General features: G+C 38.6%; 2 protein-coding genes across 3 annotated transcripts; both read left to right on the top strand.

Annotated features, from left to right (window-relative positions):
- The first annotated feature begins 16 nt into the window (after positions 1-16).
- On the top strand, positions 17-4,477 carry LOC132793786 (protein 5NUC-like). Its single transcript, XM_060803870.1, has 12 exons — positions 17-321; positions 367-502; positions 561-817; positions 875-1,151; positions 1,213-1,514; positions 1,710-1,740; positions 2,025-2,224; positions 2,279-2,414; positions 2,469-2,725; positions 2,787-3,063; positions 3,543-3,837; positions 3,896-4,477. Exons 1-12 carry the CDS (start codon positions 137-139, stop codon positions 4,456-4,458), a joined length of 2,916 nt encoding a protein of 971 aa, XP_060659853.1. The 5' UTR covers positions 17-136; the 3' UTR covers positions 4,459-4,477.
- A 1,375-nt stretch (positions 4,478-5,852) lies between these two features.
- LOC132792750 (protein 5NUC-like) lies at positions 5,853-8,525 on the top strand. 2 transcript variants are annotated; one of them, XM_060802207.1, is made up of 7 exons: positions 5,853-6,136; positions 6,193-6,328; positions 6,384-6,640; positions 6,702-6,978; positions 7,198-7,492; positions 7,550-8,186; positions 8,247-8,525. In XM_060802207.1, exons 1-6 carry the CDS (start codon positions 5,901-5,903, stop codon positions 8,107-8,109), a joined length of 1,761 nt encoding a protein of 586 aa, XP_060658190.1. In that variant the 5' UTR covers positions 5,853-5,900; the 3' UTR covers positions 8,110-8,186; positions 8,247-8,525. The 2 variants fall into 2 exon arrangements, with proteins under 2 accessions (XP_060658190.1, XP_060658191.1); XM_060802208.1 differs by having other exon boundaries at positions 8,278-8,525.
- Positions 8,526-14,534: the final 6,009 nt, after the last annotated feature.

A 14,534-nucleotide genomic window follows, 5' to 3' on the forward strand; every position in this document is an offset into this window, starting at 1 on the left:
TATACAAATTAAATTATTTAACTCAGTCAACTTTTGCCTTACAATTTAAATTCGTTTCGACTGCAAACTATGGAAAATTTTGTTTTCCCATTGATGACAGAACTATAATAATTGGAAATCTTCGTCTCAATTAAATATGTGGTGGAGTCTTGTATTGTTTCTGCTTGCATTTAGATCAGTTTATGGCTTTAAGTTCACCATCGTTCACAATAATGACATGCATGCTCGCTATGATCCAATGAGAGGTAAGAGTGATAAGTGCTCCAAGGAGGAGAATGCCAAGGGTTTGTGCTTTGGAGGATTTGCAAGAGTAGCCACAGCGTAAGTTTAATATATTTACTAGATCCATATTAACAGTTTTTGCAGTGTAGCCAATGCTCGAGCAGAGGGTCCAACGTTGTATCTCAATGCGGGAGATACTTTCCATGGCACCCTGTGGTATCAGGTCTATAAGGGCCAGTTGGCTGCGCATCTAATGAATCTGCTCGAACCGGATGCAGTGGTTTGTTTTTATTTCATATATCTTTAACTGATAATAGTAATTGTATTTCACTTTTCAGGCACTGGGTAATCACGAGTTCGATGACAACGTCACTGGATTACTTCCCTTTGTGACCATTGCCAAATTTCCGATTGTCTGTTGCAATCTGGATATTCAAAAGGTTCCGGAGCTACAAATATTTCCGAACTTGGTACGGTCAACAGTAATCACAAGGTTGGGCAGGGACATTGGCATTATTGGCTACATAACGCCGCTTACAAAATACTACGTGCCATATAATCAAGTTGAATACCTCGATGAGATAGAGTCCATTAAGTAGGACTTTGAAATAGCTGCGATTATTTTGTTTGTTAATTATTATCGTATACTTAGTCAAGAGGCAAGACTGCTAACCAAACAAGGTGTAGATATTATAATTGCATTGGGACATTCTGGATACGAAAAGGATCGCATGATAGCCTTAACATGTCCGGATGTTGATGTCGTTATCGGCGGACACTCGCACACATTTCTTTATAGCGGAACTCCGCCGGATTACGATAGGCCAGAGGGTCCATATCCCACTGTGATAACTAGACGCAATGGCCAGAAAGTACCTGTAGTTCAGGCTTATGCCTTTACCAAATACTTGGGCAGAATTGAGCTGGAGGTGGCCTATTATTTAATCCAATTTTGATTTAATTAAATTCAATATATCTTTTGTTTTGCAGTTTGATGATATGGGCAAGTTAATAAACTTCGATGGTGCTCCTATGCTGCTAGATAAGTGGGTATCGCAGGATGCGAATATCACGAATAACTTGGATATTAAGAGAAATAAAATTGATTTGCTCGAAAAACAATATTCAGTAGATCTAATCGAATTTATGAAATACATTAAGTCCGGGAATACTGAAAGCGATGAAGACATTTCCTTGTCAAATGTAGACGCAGACATATTCTCTGTTGCAAATTTGATCAAATTTGTGAATCTAGCCAACCTATTGGGAACGATTGTATTCATATTCATATTGTCTTGAAGTACAAATACATTAAAAATTATATTATATTTAAAAGAATATATAGATGTGACCATCATGATAATATTATTTTAGTCAGAAATACAAAGGAATTTTAATATAAATTATAATGCACACACTTTTCATATAGTAATATACATATAACGCACAATTTGCTATGAGAACTACATGAAATTCGAAATAAGCAGAACAGGCTTGGGTTCTAAGCGTAGCTATGGGGTACAAATTCTGCTGTGAAACCACTTTCTTCTATGAACGAGCTCTTATACTCTCCTGCATTCAAAATAGCGTATAAGACTTGCACTAGTCCAGCAGCTCTCGATGCACAATGCAGACGCATGCACTGCTTACTGATATGTGCCTAACTAAGTAAGCAGTGCGCTTGACTCACACATTTAGTACACGTAATTTTTTTTTGTCGTATATTTCTATTGCTTCGTAAACTGTTACCTTATTTTAATTTCGCCATTTGCTTTAAAAATACGCGAAATATTAATAATTAGCAGTGTCTTACAAAAATGCTCTGCAGTCTTCTATTATGTTTGATCTTTCTCGACCAAGGCCGTGGTTTCAAGTTCAGTATACTGCACAACAATGATATGCATGCTCGCTATGATCCGATGAAGGGAAGCAGTGAGAAATGCCCCAAAGGTGATGATGAGAAGGGTCTATGCTTTGGAGGTTTCGCTCGAGTGGGCACGGTGTAAGTTGATGTATTCACTTAACATCTCAGATAATTATTACATATAGTACTTAGTGTTGAAAAAGCCCGTGCTGCGGGTCCGACGCTCTATCTAAATGCTGGTGATACATATCAGGGCACGCCTTGGTATACATTCTATAAGGGCGAGTTTGCAGCTGAGATGATGAATATGCTGAATCCAGATGCAATGGTAACGTTTTTTTTTTAAATCTTATTTCATTTCGTTTTAAAACCAAGTCTACAGTCGCTGGGTAATCACGAGTTTGACGACAATGTCGATGGACTGTTGCCGTTTCTGAATCTCGTTAAATTTCCCATAGTCTGCTGCAATTTGGACTTGCGAAAAGTGCCTTCAATGCAAAATATCAAGAGTCTGACTAAATCCATAGTCATCCGGAAATTGGAGAAAGCCATTGGCATCATAGGCTATTTAACGCCCGAAACGAAAAATCTGGTTACAGCCAACGATGTGGAGTATTTCGATGAAATTGATTGCATTAAGTAATTATAATTTATTTCAAATCATTAAGTGGTTTCCAAAGATAATTTTTCTTATGTCAAGTTCGGAGGCGAAAAAACTTGTCGAGCAGGGAGTTAATATTATCATAGCACTTGGACATTCCGGTTATAATAGGGATCAGGAAATCGCCAAGAAATGTCCTGAAGTCGACCTTGTCATTGGAGGACATTCGCACACATTCCTCTACACCGGTGCGCCGCCTGCCAAGGATATGCCCGAGGGCAACTATCCGACTATTGTGATCAACTCAGATGGTCGAAAGGTGCCAGTCTTGCAGGCTTATGCATACTCCAAATACTTGGGCGAGATTCATCTGGAGGTAAGAAAATAATTTCGTCTAACCAATAGAAGGAATTTTTTTAGTATCGAAAATAGAGTTTTGTAATTGTTGAGATATACCATTTAAAACCCGGGAGTATTTGTCACTGATATACCATCTAGGTCTATATATTTAAGAGATTAACAATCCTGTGTTTTCAACTAAAATCTTTAAGTTAAGTAAGCATAAATAAATATGAATTTAAAATAGAAATACTAAATAGGTTAGCTTTAAATTTGGCATTGTATTGTAAAGCAATCGTAATTTATAAATCATTTATATTAATAAGATATTTAGAGAACATTAATTTTGATTTGCATGGACTGAGGCGAGCGTAAATTAACTTCATAGATTAGGATTACTAAGTTGCTTATATTACTTTATTAATTTTATACTAAGATATTTAAAATTAACTTACTTTTCTTCTTTTTTTCTTTTTCCTGTTTACGTAATGTATTTTTCAATACATTTAACCCTAGTTCGACAACGGAGGCAACCTCATTAACTTTAGGGGCAAACCAATGTTGTTGGACTCGTCGGTGCTCCTCGATAGCAGTATCAAGGCTGTATTGGACGCAAAGAGGAAAAAAATAGATGAGCTTGATGAACAGATCGTTGGCATATCGAAAGTCTTTCTTAACGGCTCCACGTGCCGAAAGGCAGAATGCAACTTTGGCAATTTAATTACCGACGCTATGGTCTACGGTCGTATTGCTGAAGATCAGGGCGGACTTTATTTCACGGATGCCGCATTAGCATTCTGCAATGGCGGCGGTAAGTTTCTATATAACATAGAGTGGTTAACAAATACATTCTACATTCCAATCGACAGGAATACGTGCATCCATTGATCCGGGATTAGAAGCAATCGTAACCGGAGCCGATGTCGCGACCGTGCTGCCCTTTGGGAATACTCTGTCGGTGACCCGTGTCAAGGGTATGAATATCATCAAATCGCTGGAACATTCGGCGTCGTTGCGTAACATAGACTGGTCTGGGGGATTTCTGCAGGTCTCTGGCTTGAAGATCATCATTAACTACAATCGACCCAAGGGAAAACGTGTCACATCGTGCCAAGTGCTCTGCGCCGATTGTGCAATTCCCCAATACCGGCCATTGGATAAGCACAAGTATTATGGAGTGATTGTGCCCACCTTTATATTGAACGGCGGCGATGGTCATAAGTATTTCAAGGATCCAAATGAGCATATCAGTGTTATGCAAATGATTGATCGTGACAACTTGGTGAAATATTTTCAAGAGCATAAAGTGATTTATCCTTTTCTGGAGGAGCGCATCAAAATTGTGGAGAGGCATCGCAAATCATGTGCTCCATCACTACGTTCGATAATTTTGTACATTTTCACAGTTTTGAAAATACTTTTAACAAACTAAGATAAATAAAGATGCGCAAAGAGAAGTTTTTTGATATGCTTTTATCGCTGACAATGTGGAGACTACTAAGATGACAAGTCTTCTCTTTTTCTCATCTTATTTTTGTAGTACACTTGGCCCTCGCTTAACACGGGGGTTACGTTTCTAGAAATCCTCATGTTAAGCGAAATAGTGTTAAGCGAAACATGGATTCAGTACAAAATAAGGGGTTCTGTTCGCAAAATTCAAAATTGGCAGCAAAAAAATTTTTTATTGTTCAAATTTGTTCTGTTCAAAATTAATCAAAAGTTATTGTGCATATGTCTTTAAAAAATGCATAACATTCATATTTTCAAAATAAAAGGTTGGTATTAAAGTAAACAAGTTGCTTCATATAATTAATTAACAGGTTAAAGTTTATAGAAACTTAAAAATGTTAAAAATTAAGAAGATCATAAGTTTCTATTCATATGAAATTTGAAATACATTTGGAGGCATTTATAGTTTAAGCCTGTTTGTTTCGACATGTTTTCTCTTATGGTGGCTCCTTATCAAAAAATCGTGTAAGAACAAGGTTTTTAGCGTGTTAAAAGGAGGATGGGAGCAAATTTGTAACCTTGTAAGACCGAGTTCGTGCTAAACGAGTCCGTGTTAAGTGAGGGCCAAGTGTATCTGTTAATTGAGTTACTCTCGCTTTACAATTTGGTACGTTCCGCAGTCATAACGAGGTTAGGCAGGAATCTTGGTATTATTGGTTATGTAACAATAGGCCAGAGGGACCGTATCCCACTGGAGGTGGCCTATTACTTAAGCAAAGTATATAAAGTTGTATGTCCCTTTGTTTTTTAGTTCGATGATATAGTTCATAAATTACGATGATGGTCTCATGTTGTCAAATATGTGGATATCTCAGGATGCTAACATCATGGATATCTTGGTTATTAATAGAAGTTGAAGCGACAAAATGCAGTAGATCTGAACGAGTTTCTGAAATAGGTAAAATCTGAGAATACCGAAGAAGGCGAAGAAGGCATTTCCTTCTCGAATGTTGAAAATCTGATAAATTTTGTGAACAACCTAATGGATACGATTCTTTTCATACTCAACTTGTCTTTCAGTACAATTAACTAAAAAAAAGATTATTATAATAACAAAATATGTATATAGATATAACCATCATTCTAATACAACGGAATTTTAGAGGAAATAATAATGCAGCCGACCGCTCTGGGGTTCTAAGCGCAGCTTAGGGATATCATTAATACAGTGCTCAAAATACTCTAGAACTTTGAGGCTACAAAACTTGCACTAGCCAAAGCTGTATTCGCTGCACATGCACTGCTTACCGTTGTTTGCCTAACTCAGCAAGCAGTGCACTTGACTTCCAAACACTCCCAGTAAACAAGTTTTTTTCATATTTTACTTTTGCTTTCGTAACCTCTTAGCTTTTTTTAATTTCTTAAATGTTCACAAAAAAGACAAGAAATATTTATAGTTTACAATCTCTGACAAAAACTCTGTGCAGTTTTGTATTATGTGTGATCTTTGTCGACCAAGGCCGTGGTTTCAAGTTCAGTATACTGCACAACAATGATCTGCATGCTCGCTATGATCCGATGAAGGGAAGCAGTGAGAAATGCCCCAAAGGTGATGATGAGAAGGGTCTATGCTTTGGAGGTTTCGCTCGAGTGGCCACGGTGTAAGTTGAAGTATTCACTTAACATCTAAGATAATTATTACATATTAAATACTTAGTGTAGAAAAAGCCCGTGCTGCGGGTCCGACGCTCTATCTAAATGCTGGTGATACATATCAGGGCACGCCTTGGTATACATTCTATAAGGGCGAGATGGCAGCTGAGATGATGAATATGCTGAATCCAGATGCAATGGTTTAAAGTTTTACTTAAAAATCTGTTTCATTTTGTTAAAAAAGCTAGTCTACAGTCGCTGGGTAATCACGAGTTTGACGACAATGTCGATGGACTGTTGCCGTTTCTGAATCTCGTTAAATTTCCCATAGTCTGCTGCAATTTGGACTTGCGAAAAGTGCCTTCAATGCAAAATATCAAGAGTCTGACTAAATCCATAGTCATCCGGAAATTGGAGAAAGCCATTGGCATCATAGGCTATTTAACGCCCGAAACGAAAAATCTGGTTACAGCCAACGATGTGGAGTATTTCGATGAAATTGATTGCATTAAGTAATTATAATTTATTTCAAATCATTAAGTGGTTTCCAAAGATAATTTTTCTTATGTCAAGTTCGGAGGCGAAAAAACTTGTCGAGCAGGGAGTTAATATTATCATAGCACTTGGACATTCCGGTTATAATAGGGATCAGGAAATCGCCAAGAAATGTCCTGAAGTCGACCTTGTCATTGGAGGACATTCGCACACATTCCTCTACAGCGGTGCGCCGCCTGCCAAGGATATGCCTGAAGGCAACTATCCGACTATTGTGATCAACTCAGATGGTCGAAAGGTGCCAGTCTTGCAAGCTTATGCATACTCCAAATACTTGGGCGAGATTCATCTGGAGGTGAGAATATTAATGAATATACAGATATATACTAGTTGTGCACACAGATAAATTGACTAAAATACCAACTTGTACATATTACATATAAATATACCTTTTTTTCTAATAAACGAGGGCCATTTCCGTGACATTCTGATTATACATACAAAGAGTATCCTTTAAATATTTGGAATTCCTTTATTTTCTTATAAAATAATCTGTAATGTATTGCACATTTAGTTCGACAACGGAGGCAACCTCATCAACTTTAGGGGCAAACCAATGTTGTTGGACTCGTCGGTACCCCTCGATAGCAGTATCAAAGCTGTATTGGATGCAAGAAGAACGAAAATAGATGAGCTTGATGAACAGATCGTTGGCATATCGAAAGTCTTTCTTAATGGATCTTCATGTCGAAAAGTGGAATGCAACTTTGGCAATTTAATTACAGACGCTATGGTCTATGGTCGTATTGCCGAAGATCAGGGCGGACTTTACTTCACGGATGCCGCAATAGCTTTCGCCAATGGCGGAGGTAATCTTCTACATAGAATGATTAACAAATATGACTAAACTACATTACAATCGACAGGAATACGTGCATCTATTGATCCTGGACTAGAAGGAATCGTAACTGGAGCCGATGTTCCAACAGTACTGCCCTTTGGCAACACCTTATCTGTAACCCGTATCAAGGGTATAAATATCATCAATTTGTTGGAACACTCGGCCTCAGTGCGGAACACAAGTTTGGCTGGAGGATTTCTGCAGGTGTCTGGCTTACGGATTACCTTGAACTACAATCGACCCAAAGGAAAACGTGTCACATCGGTTCAAGTACTCTGCGCCGATTGTCCAAGTCCCCATTTCGAGCCGTTGGATAAGCACAAGTATTATGGTGTTATTGTGAACACGTTTATATTGAACGGCGGCGATGGTCATAAGTATTTTAAAGATCCAAATTCTTATGTCAGTGTTATGCAAATGATTGATCGCGAGAACTTGGCAAAATACTTTCAAGAACACAAAGTGGTTTATCCCATGTTGGAGGATCGCATCAAAATCGTGGAGAAGCATCGGAAATCCTGCGCTTCGTCATTACGTACGTTTTTAAACATTTTCATAGCTTTGAAAATAATTTTAACACACTAAGTAACTGAGAAAGATAAAGAAAAGAGACAGAAGTTTCTTCTTATGCTTTTATTGTCGCCAATGTGAAGACTATCTGGGTAAGATGACCAGTCCGAGCAACTAGATTAATGATCTATTCTAATGCGGAGTTTCGTTAGCTTCTCTTTTTTTCTCTTCTTATTTTTGTAGTATTTGTTAATTGCTTTACTCTCGGATCTTGGACGTCGGGTCGTCGTACCGCCACTTGTGTGCATTGACCCTCTATTATTATACAGCGCCCTTGGCGTAATACATGTGTCTCTGCTTCAGCTACTCCCAGTAACTGGCACACACTCATAAATACACTCGTCTCTATGCTCTGCAGAGTCGATGTGAGAAGACCTTATTTAATTCGCACCTTATTTACTCTTGGCCGAATAAAACTTTATCCAAAACAATCAATTTGTTAAGCTACCAAATTAATGCATTACAACTGAGCTCTGTTTATATAGGAAGGAGCTTTTCAGAGTCAAGAGTTCATTGTCTGACTTTTATATAACAAGCAGCATCCTTATATAATATAATAAAATACTAGTTGGTCTGTGTTAATGTATGGTACTTGTGTCTCTTGATCTTTAATTCCCTCTATAGTTAGAATTTCATGCAGTGTTTAAGCCGCACACTGGTTTTTAATAATTTGTTTGGGTTCAAATTTATTTACAGCTTATTAACACCATTAAAATGGTTCAAATAGGTATTTTAAATACATTAAATTATTCAACTAAACGAAAATCTAATAACAAAAATTTAAATGACGAGTATTAATCTTATAAAAAAGGGGTTACTTCATGTTTAAATTAGCTTTTCTTTTTGTAATCTCTTATTTATTATTTAGTGACATATGTTATTTACATTTTGCTGATTATTTTAGTTATATTTTTCACAATAAACTTATATTAATGTAATTTATAATAATTTTGTAGTGGTACTGATTCAATACGATCACAAAAAAACCGAATAAATCGAATATATATTTGACCTTAATGAAGTGCTGAACTGATAATTAATCTCTCAATATGCTTAATTTTGTATAGTAGTTAAAAAACAATACAAAAACATTTGTATTGTATAATTAATTACATTATTTGTATTTAAGTAGAAAGACAAGTATATTATAAATTAATGCAAGTACTATATATTATATAGTGACACATAATATTGGTCCTACTATAAAATTAACAAATTAAAATTTTAAATCATCATAAATTTCTAACTTTTCTGGGCGTTTAATTTAATATGAAATTAGTTTTTAGTGGCTACAATATTATTACTGACTTTAAGTTACTTAGATGTAATAGTTAATACTTTACGATTCTCAATTTATTTGGAACGGCCAAGAATGCTTGGCTTTGTCCCACTGTGCATTTGCTTGTAAGAAGCAGTTGAGCTTAAGCCCTCGCCCTCGCCCTTGGCTCAATGGCGCTACTGGCGTATTGTGGTGTTGTTGTTGCTGTTGCTATAGATGTTGTTGCTGCTACTGCTGCTGTTGTTGTTACTGCTGCTGCTGTTGTTGTTATGGCTGTGACTGTGGCTGCTGCTGTTCTTGTAGCTGATGTCGTGAGAACTACACATACATCTGCACTTTGAGCTTAAGCTGAAGTCTGCAAATGACTTGGTCGTAGGCGACACAAACACATTCTGCTGCTGCTGCTGCTGTTGCTTGTGATGTTGCTGCTGGCGGCATTTGGCTTTGGCGTCTTAGCGAGCAGCTGAAATGCCACAAAGCTAAAAAGGCCCATCCATAGACATAGTACGACGAGCAGTAGGCATGTTCTGCGTTCCACGTTCCATGGGCCATGGGCCATGGGCTTAAGCCGAAGCCGAAGCTGGAGTCGAGACAAACGGAGAAGAAAGAAGTCTTTGCCAGTTTGTACTCGTATGTAATTATAGCGAGCAGTTCATACTTAAACTCTGTTCTGTCTCGGCACTTGATGTCAGCAGAGTGCGATTGCGAGAGTACGAGCATGAGGTGGCATCTGACGGGGGAGGGAGGGGGATTCTGTGCTTGGGGAGCACAGTGAGGTCTTTGGCTGACTGACTGCCGGACGCCGCCGTCGGTCAAGTGCAGAATCGGGCATTTTGCACGGCACTTTAGCTTTCAACTATCAGTCATTCAGTTAGTCATGGTTCAAAGAGGTTCTTGAACTCACCCACACCCGCATCCACAGTCACAGTCGCAGTCACAGCCACAGCCACATCCATAGTCACATCCACACCCGTATCCACCGTTCGCAGTCACATTCACAGCCACACACATCCGCAGTCACAGCCTCATTCACATGCCGTGGCGAGGAGAGATGTTGGCAGTGGCATTTCAATTTCGCAAATAAATAGACGCTGTCCAGTAGGTGTGAAAGTACCTTCGTAGATGTGTGCGTGATGACCCTGGCCATGGAAAAGAGGCCTGAGTTGGGACCACTTAGCACCACTTCGTATGGAGCCTAAGTATGTATAATCTTCTCGAACTGTTTTTCCCCACCATTTAAACGGTAAATGCGCGCATAAAACGACAACTTCCGTCTTTGAATTTCTATTTTCGCAATCTCAAATTTCGCATTTCGTATTTTGATTTCCTACGCTGCCAGGCTAAATGGTTTGTGGACTCGTAATGGCCATATTAGTGGGGCATTAACTGCTTGATCATGCTCATGCTCATGCTCGTCTCGTTGTCCGTACTATTTGTATCTAGAACAAATGTCAGAGAGTTACAAATTAGTCGAAACAATCTTCATTCAACGCGATGCGAGTCAACATCGTGTTGTTGCAGTTGTTAATTTTGTATCTTTTTCTTTTTGGCATTGTTACGCTTTGACTTTGCCTTCGTCTTTGTCTTCGTCTTTGACTTCGCCTCGTCTTTGACTTTGACTTTGGCGTTGATTTTGACTTTGGCTTACGGTCGTGATTTTTGTGGCCAGTTCGCCAGAAACGTTGAATTGGCTTCACCTTTTGACATGGAATTCGAAATGACGTGAATCACACAAAGCAGAACTCAAAACTCTGTGATGCTGTCGCTGTTGCTGTTGCTGCGGTTGCATCAACATCTTCACTAGGCTTTTTTTTTCTTTTGCTTGGGCCAAATTTGCCTCGTCCTCATTCTATTTGATTGCCAGCTAACGCTATGCAGCCATCGGCCATTAGGCAACCAGGCAGTCAGGCAAAAAGAGCCACTCATCGGGAATCGGAATCAAGAGTCGGGAATCGGGAATTGGGAATCGAGAATCGGGCATTGCGCATTCGACATGCCAAATGCTCATTTGCGTCGTTTGCTTATGTCTTTTGACTTTGGCTTTGCTTTGTGATCGAAATTATTTACCGTTGATATGACCATGGCCATGGTCAAGGCAAGAAGGCCTGCCACTGCCTCAGCAACAGCCTCCGCCTCTGCTTGCTCGATATCAAGACGAACCATGCACCCAAACCACATCTATGATCGTTTTACTCTGGCCCAACAGATATAACAACTTTGTCACGATTTTTGTAACGCATGAATGAATGCATTTATCGACCACTCATAACTTATTCATTCCCAGTTTCTAACATTTATTTTCATTTTTTTACGAGAGTTTCAACTATTACAAGCGGAATAAAATAATTATTTTGGGTCATTGCTAACGGTTTGTTTAATGAATAAATTTTAAAATATATAGATATAACAATTAATAGAAAAGTAAATTAAAAATAGTAATTTAAGTGATATATCTTAACAGTGATATTTTATTTATTTATTTTATTATATTAAATTTACTAGATTAATACTACATGTAATAGAAATCGACTCAATCAGTGATATATAATATATTATCACATAACACTATAACACATATTATAAGCTTAAAATTTATATAATATAAGACAAAATATTAATTTAGTTCTTATTCATTTTCATTTTTCATTTTAAATTTAATTGAGTATGAAATAAGCATTATGAATACATTTGATCTTTTTTAGTTTTAATTGAAGAAATTTCTTGATTTTAAATATTATTTTATTTTTAATAGTCTACTGATCTAAAGTAAAATAATTACTTTATAATATAAACTGAAAACTTCTTTAATAATAATAATAATAATAATCTTGCGAAAACGTGCTCTTTAGTGTTCGCCATAGTTTTCACAGTAAATTTATTCGATCGGACACTCCCCTTGGGTGGACTAAAGTTGCTTGATAATGACTGTTCAAATAACTTTCACTGTGGTTAATAATACATTAAACTTTAACTTTTCTACATTTAAGAATAATATCTTAATGTAAAACTGTAGAAAGTTGTCATCACTTTATTGCTTATTTTTTAAATTAATGCTTCAAATACCAAATATAATTTTAAGAAGAATTTTATTATCATTCACAATTTTGTTATGTATGTATGGAACTTTTTCAAACTTTAGTGTAGTCTTGCCTTCGTCTAGACTGGGAGACAATTGTGGTTTATCTGCAATTTGGTTCAAGTTGATAATTCGTTTGTTATGCTAAGCATTTATTGCAAAAGGCAAATGCTGGCTGCCATTGCGCATATTTTAATAACTTATTGGAAATTTTCGTTGAAGCTGCGCATATGAATTTATGTATGAATGAACTCGAACTCGAAACTAAAAACTCAAACGCAAAATCAAACTCGAACACGACGAACCCACATCTCCGGAGGGGGCAGTTCTGGCTTGTTTATGTGATTTTCTGGGCTTGGCCCTCACGACACACTGCAGCAGCAGCAGCAGCAACAGCAGCAACAAATAGTGGTAAGTGCCCCGAGTGCCTAGTGCCAAGTTCTGGGCCTAGCTGCAAATGCAAATGCTGATGACCTTCGTGCATCAAGGACACAAAAAAAGAGATGAGGCCCAAGTGAAGACACAGATGAGCAGATCATCGTCTTTGCTTGATTATGAAATTCTAGAACTGTTTTCTTATTTTTTTTTTTTTTGTTTGTCGTCTTCTTGTTTTTTGCTCTTTTGCCTGTCAAATCAACACGTTTGTGAGATCAATTCTAATTTGAAATCATGCAAGTGGAAATGCGAATGTGATGTCTGCATCAACTAAGCTGCAACTTTGAGGCATGAGGTGTGTCATTTGTGAATTGGAATTAAAATCCGTAAAATCTATGTGTGCAGAATGCTTTAATCCTTTGATCTGATGCGGAAAATGTTCATGCGGAGAGGAGTGGAATGGATGCATCTGGTTTCCCGCTGGTTTTGCGAATGAGCAGCATGCCATGACCATGTCATCATCATCATCATTCCAGCAGTTGACGCTAAAGTGGATTGCGCAAAGTCTTCTCTCCTACTCTGAATACAGGAGCAATGCGCCATCGCACGCACCTGAGATACAGATTCAAATACATGTGAGCAAGTGTGCGTGAGTGTGCGATTGTGTATGTGTGTGTGTCTGTGAGGAAGAGGCTAAAAATGAAGCGAAACTAGCTGGCGAGCGAGAGGTTCGTCTGCGTGTTGCCAAAGTCCGTTTGCAAAGTCGAGGATTTCTACCAAAAGGCGAATTAAATTCCTCAATCTTGTGCCAAGTTTATTTTTAGACCAACAGCAGGCAAGCAGACAACAACAACAACAACAACTAGTCGCTTCGAGAACTAGCAATGAAATAAACCAGAGAAAAGGGAAACAACAACAACAACAACAACAGCAACAAGTACAGCAGCAACAGCAACAACGAAGTTGCAGAGCAGCCAACAAAGTAAGCACAGAGCACACACAAATGGTGAAGATCACAAGATCAACTAGAAGCAGCAGCAGCAACAGCAGCAGCAGTAAAAGACCAGCAACATGTATAGATGGATATGGATGAATGCTGTTAAGGCGAAGGCCATCCAAATAGCTGCCTTTAGACTCTAAACTCCATAGCCCCAACAGCAGCAGCAACAGCTCTAAATCCAGATAGCGAGGATTCAAGACGCGACGCGACGCGACGTGGCGGTCACATTAAACTGAATGCGTCGACAGACGTCAGCAGCAGCAGCAGCAGCAAGCGAAGAAACAGAATTTGCAACAGCAACAACAGTTGCAGCAACGTCGGCGTCGGCCCGGCGGCAACCTCAGCAATAACAACAGCAGCAAGCTCAATAAACGATGCACGTAGGGCGGCCCAAAATCTTGGTGCGTTGCTCGATAGAATTTTGATTGCAATACGCACGCACAGCAACAACCACAGCAGCAGCAGCAACAACAACAACAACATCTCAGCCCTAGTTGCAGTCGCAGTGCCAACTTTTTTGCTGTTGCCCAGCAGCAAAGCAAAGGCAGTCAACAACCGCCTAGACTCGATCGAAGGAAGCGCAACAACCAGGCACAAGCCCAGGCCAAGACTCAGACCCAAGCCGAAGCCGAAGCCCAGCATCAGACTCAGACCCTAGAACCTTGCCCAGGCCCTGGGCCCAACTGGGAAAATGAACGCATTCCATTTCC

This window comes from Drosophila nasuta, chromosome 3, assembly GCF_023558535.2.
Source record: "Drosophila nasuta strain 15112-1781.00 chromosome 3, ASM2355853v1, whole genome shotgun sequence".
Classification (NCBI taxonomy): Eukaryota; Metazoa; Arthropoda; class Insecta; order Diptera; family Drosophilidae; genus Drosophila; species Drosophila nasuta.

Excerpts from the sequence above, each read along its gene's own strand:
- LOC132793786 (XM_060803870.1), top strand. The coding sequence starts at position 137 with ATGTGGTGGAGTCTTGTATTGTTTCTGCTTGCATTTAGATCAGTTTAT. Across the intron at positions 322-366 it reads TTTGCAAGAGTAGCCACAGC|TGTAGCCAATGCTCGAGCAG; the intron begins GTAAGTTTAATA and ends CAGTTTTTGCAG. Across the intron at positions 818-874 it reads GATGAGATAGAGTCCATTAA|TCAAGAGGCAAGACTGCTAA; the intron begins GTAGGACTTTGA and ends TCGTATACTTAG.
- LOC132792750 (XM_060802207.1), top strand. The coding sequence starts at position 5,901 with ATGTTCACAAAAAAGACAAGAAATATTTATAGTTTACAATCTCTGACA. Across the intron at positions 6,641-6,701 it reads GATGAAATTGATTGCATTAA|TTCGGAGGCGAAAAAACTTG; the intron begins GTAATTATAATT and ends TCTTATGTCAAG. Across the intron at positions 6,979-7,197 it reads TGGGCGAGATTCATCTGGAG|TTCGACAACGGAGGCAACCT; the intron begins GTGAGAATATTA and ends TTGCACATTTAG.